A 17,020-nucleotide genomic window follows, 5' to 3' on the forward strand; every position below is an offset into this window, starting at 1 on the left:
CCCTGCTGATCAGGCTGCTGCTGAACGGCATTCCTGACACATCGCACCTCACGCATTGTGCCGTCAAGTGATCCGAAGCTCAATGGAACAGGTAATGGAATAATCGTTAGACGGGCCAGTGACCCATCAGCTTGATGTCCGAGTAAATGGACAACGTTTTCTCAGTTGGCGTTGACGTTGACGTTCGCTGGAACACATTCAACCATTGTGGGGAATTCGGATGAGCCTACTTTTCAGGGCTTTCATGCAAAGGTAGAGGGAAAGGGATAAGACAAGAAAGGATGCAGTTTGGGAAACAAGGCCAAGAAAGGCTGCATGCAGAGGGTGTGAATGAAAAAGAACGGCGAAGAATCAATCGCCGTACTTTTTGGTCATCGTCATCGTATTGTCATTGCCGTGTTCTTCTCCGCGACTTCTCGCTAGTGTGTGTATCTGCGCCCGGGAATCCACGCGGACGGAAGATCATCGAGAAAAACCAAGTGCAACTTACCTTTTTTTACTGGTCCATCAAAGTGTTTAATTTCTTTTTTTCTCTCCATGGTGTCATTTTACTACTGTGCGTTTTTTTGGTGAATGTGCGCGTGTGTGCGTGAACACGGAACCGTACAGAAGGGTTCTTCATAGGTGCGTGCGTGTGTGTGTTAATGATTGTACGTACCTTGTGTCAACGACGGCGGTGTGCCAATAGTAGCAGCACACGGAAGGAATCATCTGCTGCAATATAATTGTGGAAAGAACAACGACGGCGCATCCTAAACTCTCCTCTGGAGCCAGGAGACAGAACCGACACGAAACACACACTCATCTCCCTGGCACGGTCCACGAAGCGGTACGTCGTAACACGCCTGTTTCGCCGATGAAGCTATCAAGCGAACCGTCTAGACGACCCGACTTGCTTTTTGTGGCCGCTGCCAGTGGAAGCAAGCCCTAACCTAAAATAAATAGCAATAGCCGAACCGGCGCTCCAAGATGTCGACGTTACATTTCGTGGTTCATCCGCTTCCGGGAACAGAGGATCAGCTGAATGACAGGTAAGCACAGTAATATCTATCGGAAGCGAATCGACCGCACGTCCGCAGCACCCAATTGTTTGTCAATTGAGATCCGCAAAGTAGCGCAGAAATTGCCTCCGTCGAATGACTTTCCGATAGCAACACGCAAAACTATTTGCTTAACTCATTCGAATCAGCCATGTTTGCTTCGATCAAATATTGCATTGTGCGGTGCACCGTGTCGAGAGATGCGCGGTGTTGGCTTTCATTCTAAACACGAAGGAAGTGAAAAAGAGCCTTAGTGCCGGCATCATGGAAATGATAGTTTCTTGTACTAATCGGTTCCCTTTTTTCGTTGCAGAATACGGGAAGTGGCGGACAAAATCAACAAGTTCGGCGTACAAACACTGCCCGGACTACAGTCACTGAAGGTGCCGGTCAAGCAAATCGTAATTGGCCCCGCCCATCTCGGCCTACTGCTGGAGGATGGTCGTGCATTTCGCGTTGCCTTTTCCATCATACCGGAGCGGCTAGATTTGAGCAAACAGGACGCCGCAAAGGCTGGCAGTGGCGCCGGCGGTGTGGCTACCGGTGGTGGTGGTGCTGGAGGCGGTGGTGGTGGCGGCGGAGGTGGTGGAGGGGGCGGCGGCGGGGGTGGTGGTGGCGGTGGTGGTGCCGGAAATAGTGGTGGCGGAGGAGGCGGGAGCGGCGGAGGAAATCCTTCCGGGCAGGCGAATAACAATTCGAAAACCACTCCCACCTCTCGCCAATGCCGGTCACGAGCCCGGATCATGCGGACGAGCAGCTCGGTGCGGGCTGGAAGTGGCTCACAAGGATCGGGATCGCGCAGCACGGGCGTTATTATGGGCGGAGGATCGTCCGGAAGTCGGTCCATAGTGTCCGTACCGGCACCCTTCGTACCGGAAGAACTGATTGCCCAGGCGCAGGTAGTTCTGCAGGGCAAAAGCCGCAACCTGATCATCCGTGAGCTGCAGCGCACCAATCTGGATGTGAATCTGGCCGTGAACAATCTGTTGTCGCGCGACGACGAAGGCGGCGACGATGCGGAGGAGGGTAGCGACAACTATGTGGCCGAAGATTTGATATCCCTGTTGGACGGTGGCTTTCATCCGGACAACAGTGTGATAATCGACGCCGAAGCTATGTTCTCCGAAGATGTGTTCGGATTTTCCAACATTAGAAAGTGAGTATCAAGAATTTTCACATCAAAAGAGTATGTTCGATTGCTATTTTCCCTTTTCATGACCCAATCCGTAGTTTGATGCTCTACAGTCGCGCCCGTAGCGAAAGAAACCAAAACAATTCCTCGTCTGCCGGTGGTGGTGCGGGCGGTAGTGGTGCGGGTGGTTCCGCTGGCAACGGAAATGATGGAGTTCCCAGCATAAGCCGTTCCGGCGGTAGCGGTGGTGCGGTCGGAAGCAGCTCTTCGGCCGTCATTTCCGGATCAGGCGGCCAATCAGGAGGCCCTTCGGGTAGTGGCGGAGCGGGAGGAAGCGGTAGTGGCAGTGCCGGGGGACCGTCTGCCAGCGGTGCCGGACTCATTAATCCGGAACGGGAAGGATTCGGTCGCTGGCGGGATCGCCAGTACTTCGGACCACGCCGCTGGCTGCAGAGTGGAGGCCGAGAGGATATCTGGGAAAAGGATGTGGGTGACTCCAAGAAGAAGGACTACGCCTCGGGCTACCCACTGTGGGTCTCGGAAGAGCTGGAAGCGTGGCCCGAGAAGGATCATCCCGTCCGCTTCACGGAGATTGCATCGCTCTACTCGGAGTTTATCGGGGTGACGGCACGTGGCGAGCTACATCAGTGGCGCTGGGCTGACCAGGAACCGTACCGCGGCTGCAACAGCAGCACCGGCGACTCCTCGTCATCATCATCGTCCGCTCCGAACCCGACGGTGGTGCATCATCCCAAGACCGTGGCTCTCAACCTGCAGTACGAGAAAGTAACGCACATTTCCGCTGCCCTGATCCGGTGCTCGGTAGCAACGGAAGGTGGCCGAATTGCCACCTGGATGGACGAACTGCTCGGTTACGCTGGCAACAAGCTGGAACACGTCGCCACCAACTATCCTGAGTTTGCGCTCGATCGGATCATCTCGCTGCACACTTGCACGCTGTACACGGTGGCCCGCACCGAGAGTGGCGAGCTGTTCTGGTGGGGTGTGCTGCCATTCGGGCAGCGGAAGCGCCTCTGGGACCGGTACAAGGCGAAGGCGAAAAAACCGGTCCGCCCGAGCGTAAACACCCCGGAAGTGACGGTTGGAGCGCAGGTGTGCATGAAGAGTTGCCCAATGTATCAGCACGGGGCGATCGGGTTTACGATCATGAACGGGGTGCCCAAGGTAGGCCAGCTCATGAACGCGGCCTGGGACCTCACGAACGTGTGCCGCTTCAAGCTGCTCTCGATGTCGACACTTTCGCAACAGTTGGCAGCTAGCACCGGCGCTGCTGGTGCAGGTGGCCTCGTAATTGACCGGCTTACTGCGGTTTCGATAGGGGGAATAGGATCTTCCGGTGCTGGGTCGAATATTTCCGGAGCACTGGGCCTAAGCAGCGCTTCCGGTGGCGGAGTAGCAGGTGGAGCCGGTGCAGGAAGTACCGTCAGCGGTGGAATGTTGCTGGAGAAGGCGGACACTAAGGGAGGACTAGGTTCCGGTTCGTCATCCGGAGCTAGCGGCAGCGGCAATTCCAGCGCAGGAGTCGGCGGTGTTTCCGGTACGGCTACGGTACCATCCTCGAAACAGTCCGCCGGTGCCGGAAACAAAGAATCCGCCGATCGGCTCGATATGCCGCCACCGCCTTCGCCTGCTTCTAGCACGTGCAGCGACACGGGCAGTGTCACGAACTCACACAAACGTCCCAAGCGGATGACGATGAAAGAAGAACCGGACCCGAAGAAGGACGAAGAACAATGGTTGCTGAAGTAAGTAAACGGGGCATTTGCTCTGCCATTTCATTTCGGGTTTCGGTTTAACAATCGGAACTGATTAAGGATCGAATACTTATTCATACCCTATTTGCATTCTCTACGCTCCCCCAGGGAAGTGATTTTCGTGGAAGATGTTCGCTCCGTTCCGATCGGTCGCGTCTTGAAGGTGGACGGTGATTTTGCTGCCGTTAAATTCCCACCACCCCCGGGCACAGTACCAGCGTCCGCGGCGTCCTCGAGTAATGGAGGCAGCAACAGTAAGGACAAGTTTGATGACAGCATCGAAGCGTGGCAAGACTGTCGGCTGCTCCGTAAGGACGACTTACAGGTCATAAAATCGGCTACGACTCCGAGAGTACCAGACTGTTTCCAGAAGATACCGCGCCGCATCGTCCTTAATCCGACCCCGGCGCCCAGTGGTGCTGCTGATGGGGGCGGTGGTGGTAGTGGCGGTGGAAGTAACGCCACCTCACAAATGTTAACAATCGCCGTCGATTCGAAAGGCATTCACGCAATAATGAAAACCGGCAATCGAGTGCACTATTCGCTGTTTAACTTGAACACGGGTCGTCAGGAACAGGACAGTGCTTTCCCAACCGATATCGGTTCCTTCCTGGGGGCCTCACCGACCGATGTTTCGCTGACCTGCGCCGGTGATTGCTCCGATTCGGTGCTGTTACTTCGCGATGGCAACAACACGCTGTACCCGATGGCGAAGGATTGTGTCGATGCGATTCGTGACCCGAGTTGGCTCGATCTGCCACCGATCAAGTGCATTGCGGCAGCCTCGCTCACGCTGCCGTCGGTCGGTGTCAATCTGAAGTCACAGGTTGCGCTCGTCGTTCTGGCACCGGAGCAGCAGCATCTGATGTCGAAGATTTTGCGCTGCGATGTTGAAGGCATTCGGCAGCTGTTGGCCCACCTGACGGCGGACGGTGAGCTGAGAGGCGGTCAACTGACGTCCATACTCGAGGAGCGCACCGACGGTAACCGTAACATCCTGCACGCCTGCATCAGTATGTGCTCTCCGACCTCGAACCGTGAGCATGATTTGCAGGCGGGAAGCAGTTCGACGGCGGGTGCTACGGCCGGCACCGGTGGTGGCGGTGTAGGAACTCCCAATGGAGGACCCGGGTCTGGGTTGGAAACGATCAACGTCATAACGAATACGATGATGGGCAATCGGCCAGTGAGTATTCGGGAGATAATGCGACGGAACGTGGCAAACCGGGAGATAGACGGTGGTTCACTCGGAGGAAATTCCGGTGGTGGATCTGCTGCGGGAGGACAGAGTAGTTCCTCGGCACCGCTAGCTGTCCAGGAGGATCCTTCGGCCGCTGGCAACTCGATGCCCTTAGTGTACTGGCCACAGGAGTATGACCTTACGATCGGAGATGAAGACAGTCTTGGAGGGTTGAACAATGCAATGTCCGGTGGCGGCAGCACGTCTTCGTCACTGTCTCAGCATGGATCTCACTGCCAGCAGCAGCAGCAGAACGCACATCAGCAGTCGGTTGCCGGGGGACACCACGCAGCAGGGACAGTATCGTCCATGTCTCCGCACATGAGCACCTCGGCGGCCCCGAAACCGTCGATGTTGTCCATCGCCGAAACGTACGTGGCCGATGCCAACGAGCGGCGCACCAACGCGCAGGTGATCGTACACCTGCTTTGCGAAACGCCCGTACTTCAGCCGCACCTGCGGACGCTGCTGAGCGAAAAGGATGCACAAGGACAAACGCCTTTCATGCTGGCCGTAACTTGCCGTGCCTATCAGGCCGGCATCAGCGTCTTCGGGGCCATTCAACGGCTTGCCAATGGGGACGCGGAAGTGCGCGATTCGATGATCTTTCCGTCCGGATCTGCGCCCGATCAGTCGCCGCTCGGCATTTTGTGCTGCAACGACACCTGCTCGTTCACGTGGACCGGGGCCGATCACATCAATCAAGACATTTTCGAATGTCGCACGTGCGGTCTCACCGGATCCCTGTGCTGCTGTACGGAGTGTGCCAAGGTGTGCCACAAGGGCCACGACTGCAAGCTGAAGCGTACCTCTCCGACGGCGTACTGTGACTGTTGGGAGAAGTGCAAGTGCAAAGCGCTGATCGCTGGCAATCAGTCGAAACGGTACGAGTTGCTGTGCAAGATGGCAAACGAGACCGATCTGGTTACGCGATTCAATTCACGCGGAGAATCCATTCTTCTGTTTCTCATCCAAACCGTCGGCCGGCAGATGGTCGAGCAGCGCCAGTACCGGGCCACCTCGCGCGTTCGTTCGTCGTCAGGAAATGCGCGCAAAACGCCCAACCTGGAGTCGGATAATGAGATGCCGGAGCACAACCTGGAACCGCCCAGATTCGCCCGGAAGGCGCTCGATCGGTTGCTGAACGATTGGCCGGCGGTTAGGGCAATGATACTGACCGGGGCCGAACAAGAGAAGCCGATCGTTCCGAACGCCAACAACCAACCGTTCTACGATGACGACAATCAGCAGGTGTATCTGCAGTCCCAGAGCGGCACGACGCTGCTGGACAAGTTTACGCACAGCTTGATCGTGCGCTGCAGCAGCGATCCGTTGGAGAAACTGTTGTCCACGCTGGTGAGCGAGCTTCAGAACGAAACGGTTCCGGGGCGGACGGAAGAAGCACAAAAGGTGGCGCGCCGCTTCGTGCGGTCGGTGGCACGCGTGTTCGTGATCTTCAGCATCGAGCGGTTCCATTATCCGGAGAAGCAGAAAAACTCGACCACGCAGGCCAAGCATCTGCTGGCGTATCGGCGCGTGTTTACGACGCTGTTTCGGTTCGCTATCGAAGAGCTGGTGGAAATCTCCGATGCCCTCATCACACCGGTTCGGCTGGGTGTCGTGAAACCGATCGCACCATTTAGCCTTTCGCTAAGTAATGTAGATGTAAGTAACGAGATAGAATGAATGATGTTCCGGACAGTTCCGTTGCTTTTTATCTGAAATACTTTGCTGATAGATTGGCTCGTTAGTTGTACATCTTTTCGTTTTTATAATGAGAGGATTAGCCCTCGTTTGTCAACGGTTCTTATCACGTAGAGTCGACAGATTAATCTCAATTTCCTGTTTCGATATCTGTTCCTTTTCTCCGCTTATTGTTATCGGCCGTTCAGAGTACGGACGATCTCTTTTCGGTGGAACCGCTAGCGCCTCCATCGAACCGTGCCGGAGGGAGCACCAGCATCGTCCAGATCGCAAATGCAACGGCCAATGTACATCTGGGCGTCGAAGCGATGGACAGCGAACGCTCATCGTCCGGGTTCATTTCGCGCATCAACATTCGGATGCGAGACATCGACGACAACAATGACACGGACGCGCTTGTGCAAGACGATGGTGAAACTTCGGAGCAGGAAGAATTGGCCGCCGAACAGCCACCGCCCCGCCGCTCATCCTCGCTGCGCGCAGTGACGAGCGCGGTATCACTGAATGCCGAGGAGGAGTCACAGGATCCGCTCCGGAACGAAGAAAACGCTCAGGGTGAAAGCGACAACGAGTTCAACTTTCACGAGGCCGAAACCGAGTCCGATTCCGACGACAACCAGAGCACACAGGATGCGCAACGAAGCGTGCAGACCGGTGCAACGGCCGGTTCGGATACAGGTGATGATTTAACTTTACGACGGACCTTGGCCCCCGCGACTGGCCGGGCTGGTTCCCCAGCGGTGGCGGAGTGTTAAATGGGTACACCACAACTTACAGGTCTCAACTCGCTCCTGTTTGACAATGAAGACGATTCGGGCGACTCCACACAACCGGATGACGAGGGTTCCGAGGATGGCGAGAGTGATGGCCATTCGACGGTCGACTTCAACCTGAACGACGAGCAGCTCGAGCGTCGCCAGACCCCGGGAGGAAATCAGCGTAACAATCTTGCCCCACAGTCGATGCAGTGGGCGATCCGAAGTCGCGACACGGTCGCTCCCGAGCGGGTCCGGTTAGCTACGGGCAGCTCGAACCTGGTGTTTATCGACCCAAGCACATTGCGTCGCTCGACGGCCGCCTTAACCGCTGCCCAGCAGCAGGACCCTCCGACGATGACGACCACGGCCAGTGCTCTGGCACGGGCTTTTGGCATCATTTTGCGTCAGATTTCGGATCTACTCGGTATGCTACCGACGCCCACGAGCATGACCGGAGCGCTTGATGTGACGCATCAAGAAGCCGTTCAGCTTCAGGTATAACGAACGCATGACCATCTCCTCCGCATCGGAACGAATGAGGATCCCTTTGAGCAACACTCGTTACTCTTTCGCTGTCTTTCTATTGCAGATGTACGTTGAAAGGCGCCTGAAACCGACCTGGGACTGGATACTGACGGTAATGGAGGCCACCGAGTCGCAGCTTCGGTTCGGCGCTTCCCTTACCGACTCTACCGATCCATCGCATCCGTTGCATCCGCTTAACATACCGACGGCCGGTTCTAGTAGCAGCGAAGGGGTTTCCACACCTGCCACAATGCTCGGAGTACCGGGTAAGTTTGAGTGGGCAATTGCTCAAGTGTCCTTTATTGTCCTCAAGTGTGTTTCAGAATTTTCACTACGAAGGTATGAAATATTAAATGCCCAATGCCCAATGAGTGTCATGCTCAAATTTGGATGTTTTTATGTCGTGTTTGTTTTGCTTTGAAAGTTGGTTTTGCTTTTTTCATGAATCCAGCTCCCTCAGCAATTACCAGCTTGTGTTTAGTTTTTACAGCTGGTCACTGGTTTTTTCGATTTTTCTTTTGACGTTGTCCAATGAATGTTCTCTTTTTATGTAATTTCAGCAGGCAGTAGAAGCAGAGCGACAATCAGTACGCTCGGTGCCGCGTCCACTGCACGCAGTCTAGGATTTGCTGATAGCGAACGCAACGGGCGCGATGGTATGTTGTGGTGCAGAAATGCAAGACAAAATGATAAATAAGGGATTCAGGAAATTGGCATCTTGCACGATGGCCCGGAAACACTCCATTGAGTGGGGCCCCCCGGTTCTTGGCTGTAGTATTTAAGCTCAATTGAAAAGTTTGATATGTTTTCTTATTTCGTTCATTTGGAGACAAATTAATTTAACTCGAAAACAAAACAACTATTTTAGAAGCTTCCCATAATACTATTACTATTTACTTTGTTTCTTCGCGCAATGGAACATTATGTGGAAGGATACGGTATTTTTTTTATGGACACATTTATTAAATTTCGCTTTTCATGTAAAATTTAAGAAAAAACAAATAATAATCGCCAACGAATCTCACCGAACTATTTTATACATTTATCGTGCCGATCGAAATCATCTTTGTTGCACAATTTCTTTCAATAAGTCGTTTTCCAAAGTTATTACTTAACTCGAGCATGCTTTTGCTTAAAGGCAGCAATATTCATGATATTGAACCAGGGATCCCTTGCACGTGGTTTTGGGCAGCATTTTATATTCCACCCAGATTCTCACCATTCGCTGCACAAATAGTTGTTGGTAAAAGACGATCCATTCAACACAAAGAGATGACTCAGCGTGTGGTATTCATGTAAGGTTGGCTAAAGAGTGATCCATTATTTTCTCGGTAGATGCCTTTACTGATCGATATCTTGTGAAGTATCGATCGTACAGTTTAGGCTCATTTTAAAGTTGATAGTTTAAACTTAAAAACATGTTTTTAATGTTTTCTCTTTGTTCCATTCGTTTGTTAGTTACAGGGTGTTTACAATGAAAGTCACCATAGAGAATGTTCGGTACACTTTACAGTTTTTCTTTTGAAAATGGCAAAAATTTAAGCTAGGCCGCTAAAATTTTGCATATTGTTTATGGTGCCGATACTCTAACAGATAGTAATGTGCAATTTTGGTTTCGTTGACCCGTTTCAGTTGCACCTCGCACAGATAGACCTGTCGTCGAAAATGACGATGAAATCACAATAATAATCAAAGTTGATCAGCATTTTAGTAATTAGAGCATCGGCCAGAAGCTAAAGATCAATCATCAGGCAGTTTTAAGCCATTAGCGCAAAGCTGGATTTAGAAAGAAAAAAGAAGGCTTTGAAAAATGATTGCTAGAGTTTTTTGCCAATAACGACTCAGTCTTCTACAAGACAGACACTATTAAGGTATTTTTGGCAAATTTTCCAACAAAATGGTGCATATTTGACGCAAATCGGACCATCGGAAGCATCTTAAATTTAGCTTTGGATGGATTACTTTTTAGCCAGCCTTATATTATGCCCTTTTAGTTGTTTTTAACTAACGGATCACGGAACGGTGTATTTAACATTTGTTTGTCTTTTTCGCTTCGCAGGTGGTTCGTCTTCATCCGCTGATTCCGAGTCGAGCCGGCGTGATTTCCTCACGTACTGTCTGTCGCTGATGCGTGGTCACAACTCGGAGCACCGCGATTCGCTCCCGGTGCTGGACGTGACGGCACTGCGTCACGTGGCCTACGTGCTGGACGCGATTCTCTTCTACATGCGTGCTTCGAACGAATTCGACATCGATCGTGCGGCCGCCGCTTCCGGTGCCTGGGACGATCAGGATGAAAATGACAACGAAGAAGCCGAAGAAGAAGTGACTCCGATCGTCATGGACACCGATTCGGTGGATGACGACGTCCTGACGCGTCCCTCGCTCGGTCGGCGCCATTCGTTTTTCCAGCGTTCGGATTCGACACTGTGTCTCGGCTGTCCGGCACCTGACCCGTTCAACATTTCGCTCGCCGAAGCGCTTCCCCTGGCCGATCAGCCCCATCGGTTGCAGCCGAACGCGAAGCGCGAAGATCTTTTCGGCATGCCAAAGCGACCGATAACGCTGCCCCCGACGAACGGTAGCAGCGATCAATCGTTGATGGCGGGCAAGACACTCACATGCGAAGGCGAAGGTAGCGGCACTTCCGGTGCCAATCTTGAACTTCCTCCGGTCCGCCTAAGCCTCTCTGCTTCGATACGTAACGAAGCGGGCTCTGCCAGCAGCACCACCGCAGGCGGCACAATGGACTCTACCGATGGGATCGCATCGTACGCCGCGGAGGGACAGGACGGTACGATGCCAGCATCTCCTGCGCCACCTCCACCGCCGGCCATAGACTCGTCCAGGGTGCGGGTTGAAATTTCCCTCCCCGTAGGAATTTACCAAGCCACAGAGGCTGCGGCGGCTGCTGCAGCTTCCTCAGCATCCAGCAGCAGTAAGTCCTCCGTCGAAACGGAGGCAGCAGGCAGTGGCAGCAGCAGCGGCCACGCATCAAAGCCGCCTGTTGACATGCAACAATCGCCAAAACCACCGCCACCACCACCTCCGCCGACGACGATGATTACGGCCGGCACTAGTGGTGGTAGTAGTAGCGGCGGCGGCGGCGGCGGTGGTAGCAACGGTGGCAGCAACAGCGGCAGCTCGTCCTCGTTTACCGAGATGTACTACAAGAAGAACCGGCTCTACTACGTGAAGAACAAGTACAGCGAAGAGTCCGACGTCGATGAAGTGAGTATCAGCTCCGAGGAGCCGCAGGACTTGTCGCAATCGTCGATTAAAATCGATGTCGATACGGATCAGGATCACGACGAGCTGTCGGAATCGGACTCGGAAGACTCGCTCCTCAAACAGACACCCATCAAGCGCCCGAAGCTGGACGAGGCTGCGCACGCGGCCGGAGAGGAGCACCCGTCGGGTAGCGGCGGCGGCAGCAGCAGCAGCAGCAGCAGTGTGCAGGGCGGAAGTGCTCAAATCCTCGGCGGAGAAGTGGCTGCTGGAGGACAACAGCAACCACTACCACAGGAGCCCCTGTCCGCAATCAGACCACCGATCATAGTCACCCGTCGGAAGGCGGCTGTAGCGGCTGCTGCAGCTGGTGACCCGCTAGGTTGGTGATCTTTATGGTGATCCGCTAGGAGTATCCGCTTTAATGCCTTTGTATGTATCTTTTTAGGCACATCTGATGCCGTGTTAATGGTAAATTCGGTACCAGAACACGTTGCTGGCGGCAGCGGCGGTGGTACATCATCGGGCTCAGGTTCTGGCCACTCGGTGTCCTTCGCTAACCCGCTGGTGACCGTCGTGGCGACGGGAGGCAGCTCGGCAGCCCCAGGATCATCGCCTGGCAAGAGTGTGATCGTTCGTGCGGGATCATCCGCTCCGTCTACGGCGGTGAGTACAGCAAAAACAACGATCGATGCACGATCGTTTTCTGGGCTGAGTGTGTATACAGACGAAGGAAGCGTTTATCAGCCTTTGCTATCCTTTCACTTGCCGCACACAGAATACACTACCGCGGCACCACTTTTCGGGGTCGCGTGTGTGACACTCTCTGATGACCACCATCATGTAAGAGTCTGTTCGCTGGGGGACAGATACGGAGTGGACATTATGATAATTTTATTTTAGCTCTTTCTCTGATCTTTCGATGAGCCATTGTTCATAGGCGGTCATGTTCAAAGCAAAGCCTATTTTCTTAAGCCAGATTCTCTACTTACAACTTTTGTTGTGTCCGTGGTTCCCGTTATTGTGTTACTTTTATTAATCACTTATCAAATTCATCTTTTTCTGTAGGTATTTGCTGCAAACAGCGCCATTGTCAGTGGCGGGCAGCCCGTTAGTGCGGGCGAACTGCTGCAGTCGGGTGAAGCTATGGACATCCAGGAGATCTCGGCGCACGTCACCGTCGAAACCACACCGACGGTGGTGCCCGCTGCGCTGCAACCGGAACTGCCACCTCGCGGCCTCTACCTTCGAGGTGCATCCAGCCAGCACACGCCCATCTTTTCCGACATTTTGCTCGGTCGCTGGCGCCTGTCTTTGATTTTGTTCGGTCGTGTCTTCCTAGAGGATGTGGGGGTCGAGCCCGGCAGTGTGATCTACGAGCTGAATGGGTTTCCGGTGAAAGAGGCCAAATTTCGGCGTTACATGGAGAAGCTACGGCACGCCCAACAGAAGGATCTCGCGCTGCTAAAGATGGAACGTAACCGGGCCGCACTGCTGACGCAAACGTTTAAGGAGCTCAACACGCTGTACAACAATCGACGCGTCCAGCAGCCGCTCGCGTTCAGTCGAGTGAAGGTGACGTTCAAGGACGAACCGGGCGAGGGATCGGGTGTGGCACGAAGCTTCTACACGGCCATCGCAGAAGCGTTGCTGGCGAACGAGAAGCTTCCTCCGCTGGATGCGGCCCAAACCGGACCGACAAAGTATGGGGCCGGTCCGTTCAACAGTATGCTACAGAAGCATCGGGGCAGTGGCGGCGGAACTAGCGGAACCATCGGTGTCAGTAATTCTGCCGGCAGTGGCAGTGGTGGCGGCGGCGGCCCCAATGCTGGAGGAGGAGGTAGCAGTGGTAGTAGTTCGCGACGGGGACTTTCCAGCAAGCAGCCGCTCTGGCGGCCAAACCGCGAACCTCGCAAAACGCTCAACTACGACGCTCGGCCTTTCCGGCCGGCCATTGAGTTAAATGCGGCGGTAGCAGCGGCCGGTGGTGGAGGAGGAGGATCCGGTGGCTCGAGCTCGTCGGCCGCCGGGGGAAACAGTAGTCCACCGTTTTTGCACGTCTCCGATGGCTTGTCGGTACAGCAGCAGCAACTAGGCGAACGGCTTTTCCCGAAGGTGCAACAGCAGCATCCAGCGAATGCGGCCAAAATCACGGGCATGCTCCTGGAGTTGCCCCCCACACAGGTGCTTCTGCTACTCGCGTCCGACGATAGTTTGCGCCAAAAGATTGGCGAGGCGCTCGAGATCATTATGCAACGGCAACGGCTGGAAATGGAGGGAGCTCTCCCGAACGGTAACGGGGCTGGCCAAACGACTTCCTCCGCGAGTGGCGCGGCCAGTGGATCTTCGCTCGTTAGCATGGCGCCCGCTGGCAGTAGCAGCAGCGGCAGCAGCAGTGCCAACACCGGTCCTGCCGGTCCATCATCGATTGGCGGAAGCTCGATCGGTGGCGATGCAAGTGTTGCCGGCGTCGGTGGGCCGACCGGTTCACTGCTGTCGAAAAAGAGCACCGGTAACAGTTCGATGCTGATTCTCGACGACTGCCAATTGGACGCTCCACTGTTCTATACGCCCGGGAAACGCGGGTTCTACAGTCCCCGCCAGGGCTATCCGTCGAGCGAGCGTATCAATGCATTCCGCAACGTCGGAAGGTAGGTTTCCATGTCGCGTAGTTTCGATCATTTTTCTACATTCTTCTCTCTCTCTTTCTCCATAGATTGATCGGATTGTGCTTGTTGCAAAACGAACTGTTTCCTCTGTTCCTTCAACGCCACGTACTGAAGTTCATCCTGCGGCGACAGATCCGCTTCCATGATCTGGCGTTCTTTGACCCGGTTCTGTATGAATCACTGCGACAGCTCATCAAGGATTCCCAAACCAAGACCGGGATTAGCACACTGCAGAGTCTGGAGATTAACTTTGTGTACGTAGAGAAGGGGAAGAGTATAGATCGTTCCGAGACATTTGATTAACATGTTTGGGATGTTGTTTTTTTCTCTCGATGGAATTGTTAATAGGATTGATCTGATGCAAGAGGAAGGATCTGGCACGGTGGAGCTCGTTCCAGGCGGGCGCGATATGCAAGTAAACGAAACCAACGTCTTCGACTATGTACGCAAGTACGCCGACTATCGTATGATCAGCACGCAAAAGAAAGCACTGGAGGTAGGTTGTTACGCATCACAATCCTAAAATTACGGCTACTTACGGATATTTTTTTCGCATTTTTTCGACGCAAACAATAGGCCATCCGTTCCGGTGTGTTCGATGTGCTGCCCGACACTGCGCTCGATCAGCTGACTGCGGAAGATTTGCGGCTGCTGCTGAACGGCGTTGGTGACATTCACGTTGGCACTCTAATCTCCTACACGTCGTTTAACGATGAATCGAACGAGAACAGCGATAAGTTGATCAAATTCAAACGCTGGCTCTGGAGCGTCGTGGAAAAGATGAGCAACTTGGAGCGCCAGGATCTGGTAAGTGACCCGTGAGCCATGAGCCTAGCAACACGAGCATCACGAGCGCCTTTCCCCTATTGTTTCTGCACAGGTATACTTCTGGACCGGATCACCGGCACTACCAGCGTCCGAGGAAGGCTTCCAACCGATGCCATCGGTGACGATTCGCCCGGCCGACGATGCCCATCTGCCTACGGCCAACACCTGTATCTCCCGGCTGTACATACCGCTGTACTCGAGCAAGGCGGTTCTACGGCATAAGCTGCTGCTGGCGATCAAAACGAAAAACTTTGGGTTCGTTTAAAACGCACGCGTTTTCCCTTCTTCCGTTCGCATCGATTATCCGATTTGTTCTTTATGGCGTGTAGTCCGTAATTGTTTAGGACTTCTTTTTGTTTTCATGTTATGTTCTATGCTTTGATTTTTTCGTTGCTTCACATTACTACGGCACGGTGTTGCTGGGCCGGTTTTAGATGTATGTAAAACAAAACTATTCTTTGTTCGCTTCGGATTAGTCGTAAGAAGGAAGAAACAAATGAAAAGCCTAGCAGTAGAGAGTGTATATTTAGGTGATACTAGTATAAATATTCAATGCCGGCGAATTGGCAAGAGTGGCGAGCAGAACACACCTCTAGGGTGCCACCCCTTCCTGGATGGCGCTGCATGATGGGCGATATTTTCAGTTTCGTGGACAGAAAAACCTTCCGAAGGAATTGATAGGAAGAGAACAACAGTAATTCCACACCAGACGCCTGGCATAAACTCTCTCTCTCTCTGTCTCTCGGCCCGGGGAAATTCGCACCCACTAATTGGCGAGAAGAGAAGTTGTTTGGATTATTCGTTCTTTTTTATTTAGCCCAGTCGCTTTTCATGTTTTGTCAATCGGACTATAGAGAGGTATGGTTTGTTTACTAAAAAATGAATTGAGCGCAAGGTAAGAGGAAATAAGAGGAAAGTAGTAGTAAGAGGAAATAATAGTGAAGTTTAGGAAAACGCTGCCACCATGTACGAAAAGAGCGTTATGGTGAATGATGATAAACAGTGAACTATACGAAGTAGGCGCGGACTGGAGAAGAAAGGAAATAAAACACATAGCTATGAAGCGAAAAATAATAAATTACTATTACACTACTCCTAGGGAATAAATAGCATGCAAATATCATAATAAAACGATATCTATAAATATATACATATATTTATGATCCATACATGGCGTTACATTGGGTTTTTCTTCTCCGTGGCCATCGGTATCACGTCTGCATTGCGCAAATGTACCCGAGAAAGATTGCTGCTGAAGGTGGCATGGTATGTTCTGGGAACAAGGGAAGGGAAGATGTCTAAACAACCGTAAAACTTTCAGTTCGCGGCCCGCGACGGCACCGTTTCTATAAATCTAATAGGCTAGCAGAAGAGCATCTTACGGAACTTTTCGAGCAACGTCAAGGCAATCTTCCAGAAAAGAAGAGATAAAACAACATGCTGTGGCAAACTGATCGTCTGCGTGATTGCTTTATTCCACCACCAGCGGATGTGCGGCACCGAGCGGAAATTGGAAAGAAATTGGCCACCGAATGGAATAGGCACGGAAAGTAAGGTAAGAATCGTAGCAATACATGAAAGAAAACCAGTTTCCGTCGGAAGCTTCAGGGAAAGCTTCATTTAGGAAAATGCTACTCGCACTTTGCTTCTCGACCGATCGCATGCTGCACCACTTCTTAGCCATTCGGCAGATCCGAAAAAAATCTCTTCTGAGGCCGCAAAAACACTAAGGGAACAGGAACGACTGGTAGGTAGCACCACTGATGCAAAACAAACAAAAATGAAAAATTCGCAATCAACTGTGCTACCTACCAGTCGCTTCTGCTACCCTAGTCAAATTTCGGATTTCGAACCTTTTCAAAAATTGCTCATTTTTTTCTGATTTTTTACTTGTATTGGCACAGCTTAGTTTTGTGGCACCAGACAGTGACTACAGGGCAGTGCGATCCTTCCACACCTCCGGGGAGGGGTCTCCGATACAAACGTAACTTAACATTCAGTATAATTCGAGTTGTTTTCGTACAAATCGAACCAAATTCTGCAGGTGGGAGTTTCTGGGAACCGGAAATTTGAAACTCCTCCCCACTTTACAAAGGCAGGTTATCCTACAAAATCTGGGAA

At 52.7% G+C, this 17,020-nt stretch overlaps 1 protein-coding gene across 1 annotated transcript; it reads left to right on the forward strand.

Annotated features, from left to right (window-relative positions):
* The first annotated feature begins 969 nt into the window (after nt 1-969).
* LOC128275186 (E3 ubiquitin-protein ligase hyd) lies at nt 970-16,053 on the forward strand. Its single transcript, XM_053013601.1, has 15 exons — nt 970-1,031; nt 1,354-2,196; nt 2,271-3,938; nt 4,056-6,852; nt 7,080-7,569; nt 7,669-8,144; nt 8,239-8,440; nt 8,735-8,830; nt 10,234-11,784; nt 11,851-12,119; nt 12,471-14,053; nt 14,119-14,325; nt 14,420-14,567; nt 14,648-14,878; nt 14,952-16,053. Exons 1-15 carry the CDS (start codon nt 970-972, stop codon nt 15,162-15,164), a joined length of 10,836 nt encoding a protein of 3,611 aa, XP_052869561.1. The 3' UTR covers nt 15,165-16,053.
* The last annotated feature ends 967 nt before the right edge of the window (nt 16,054-17,020 follow it).

This window comes from Anopheles cruzii, chromosome 3, assembly GCF_943734635.1.
Source record: "Anopheles cruzii chromosome 3, idAnoCruzAS_RS32_06, whole genome shotgun sequence".
In the NCBI taxonomy this organism is placed as follows: domain Eukaryota; kingdom Metazoa; phylum Arthropoda; class Insecta; order Diptera; family Culicidae; genus Anopheles; species Anopheles cruzii.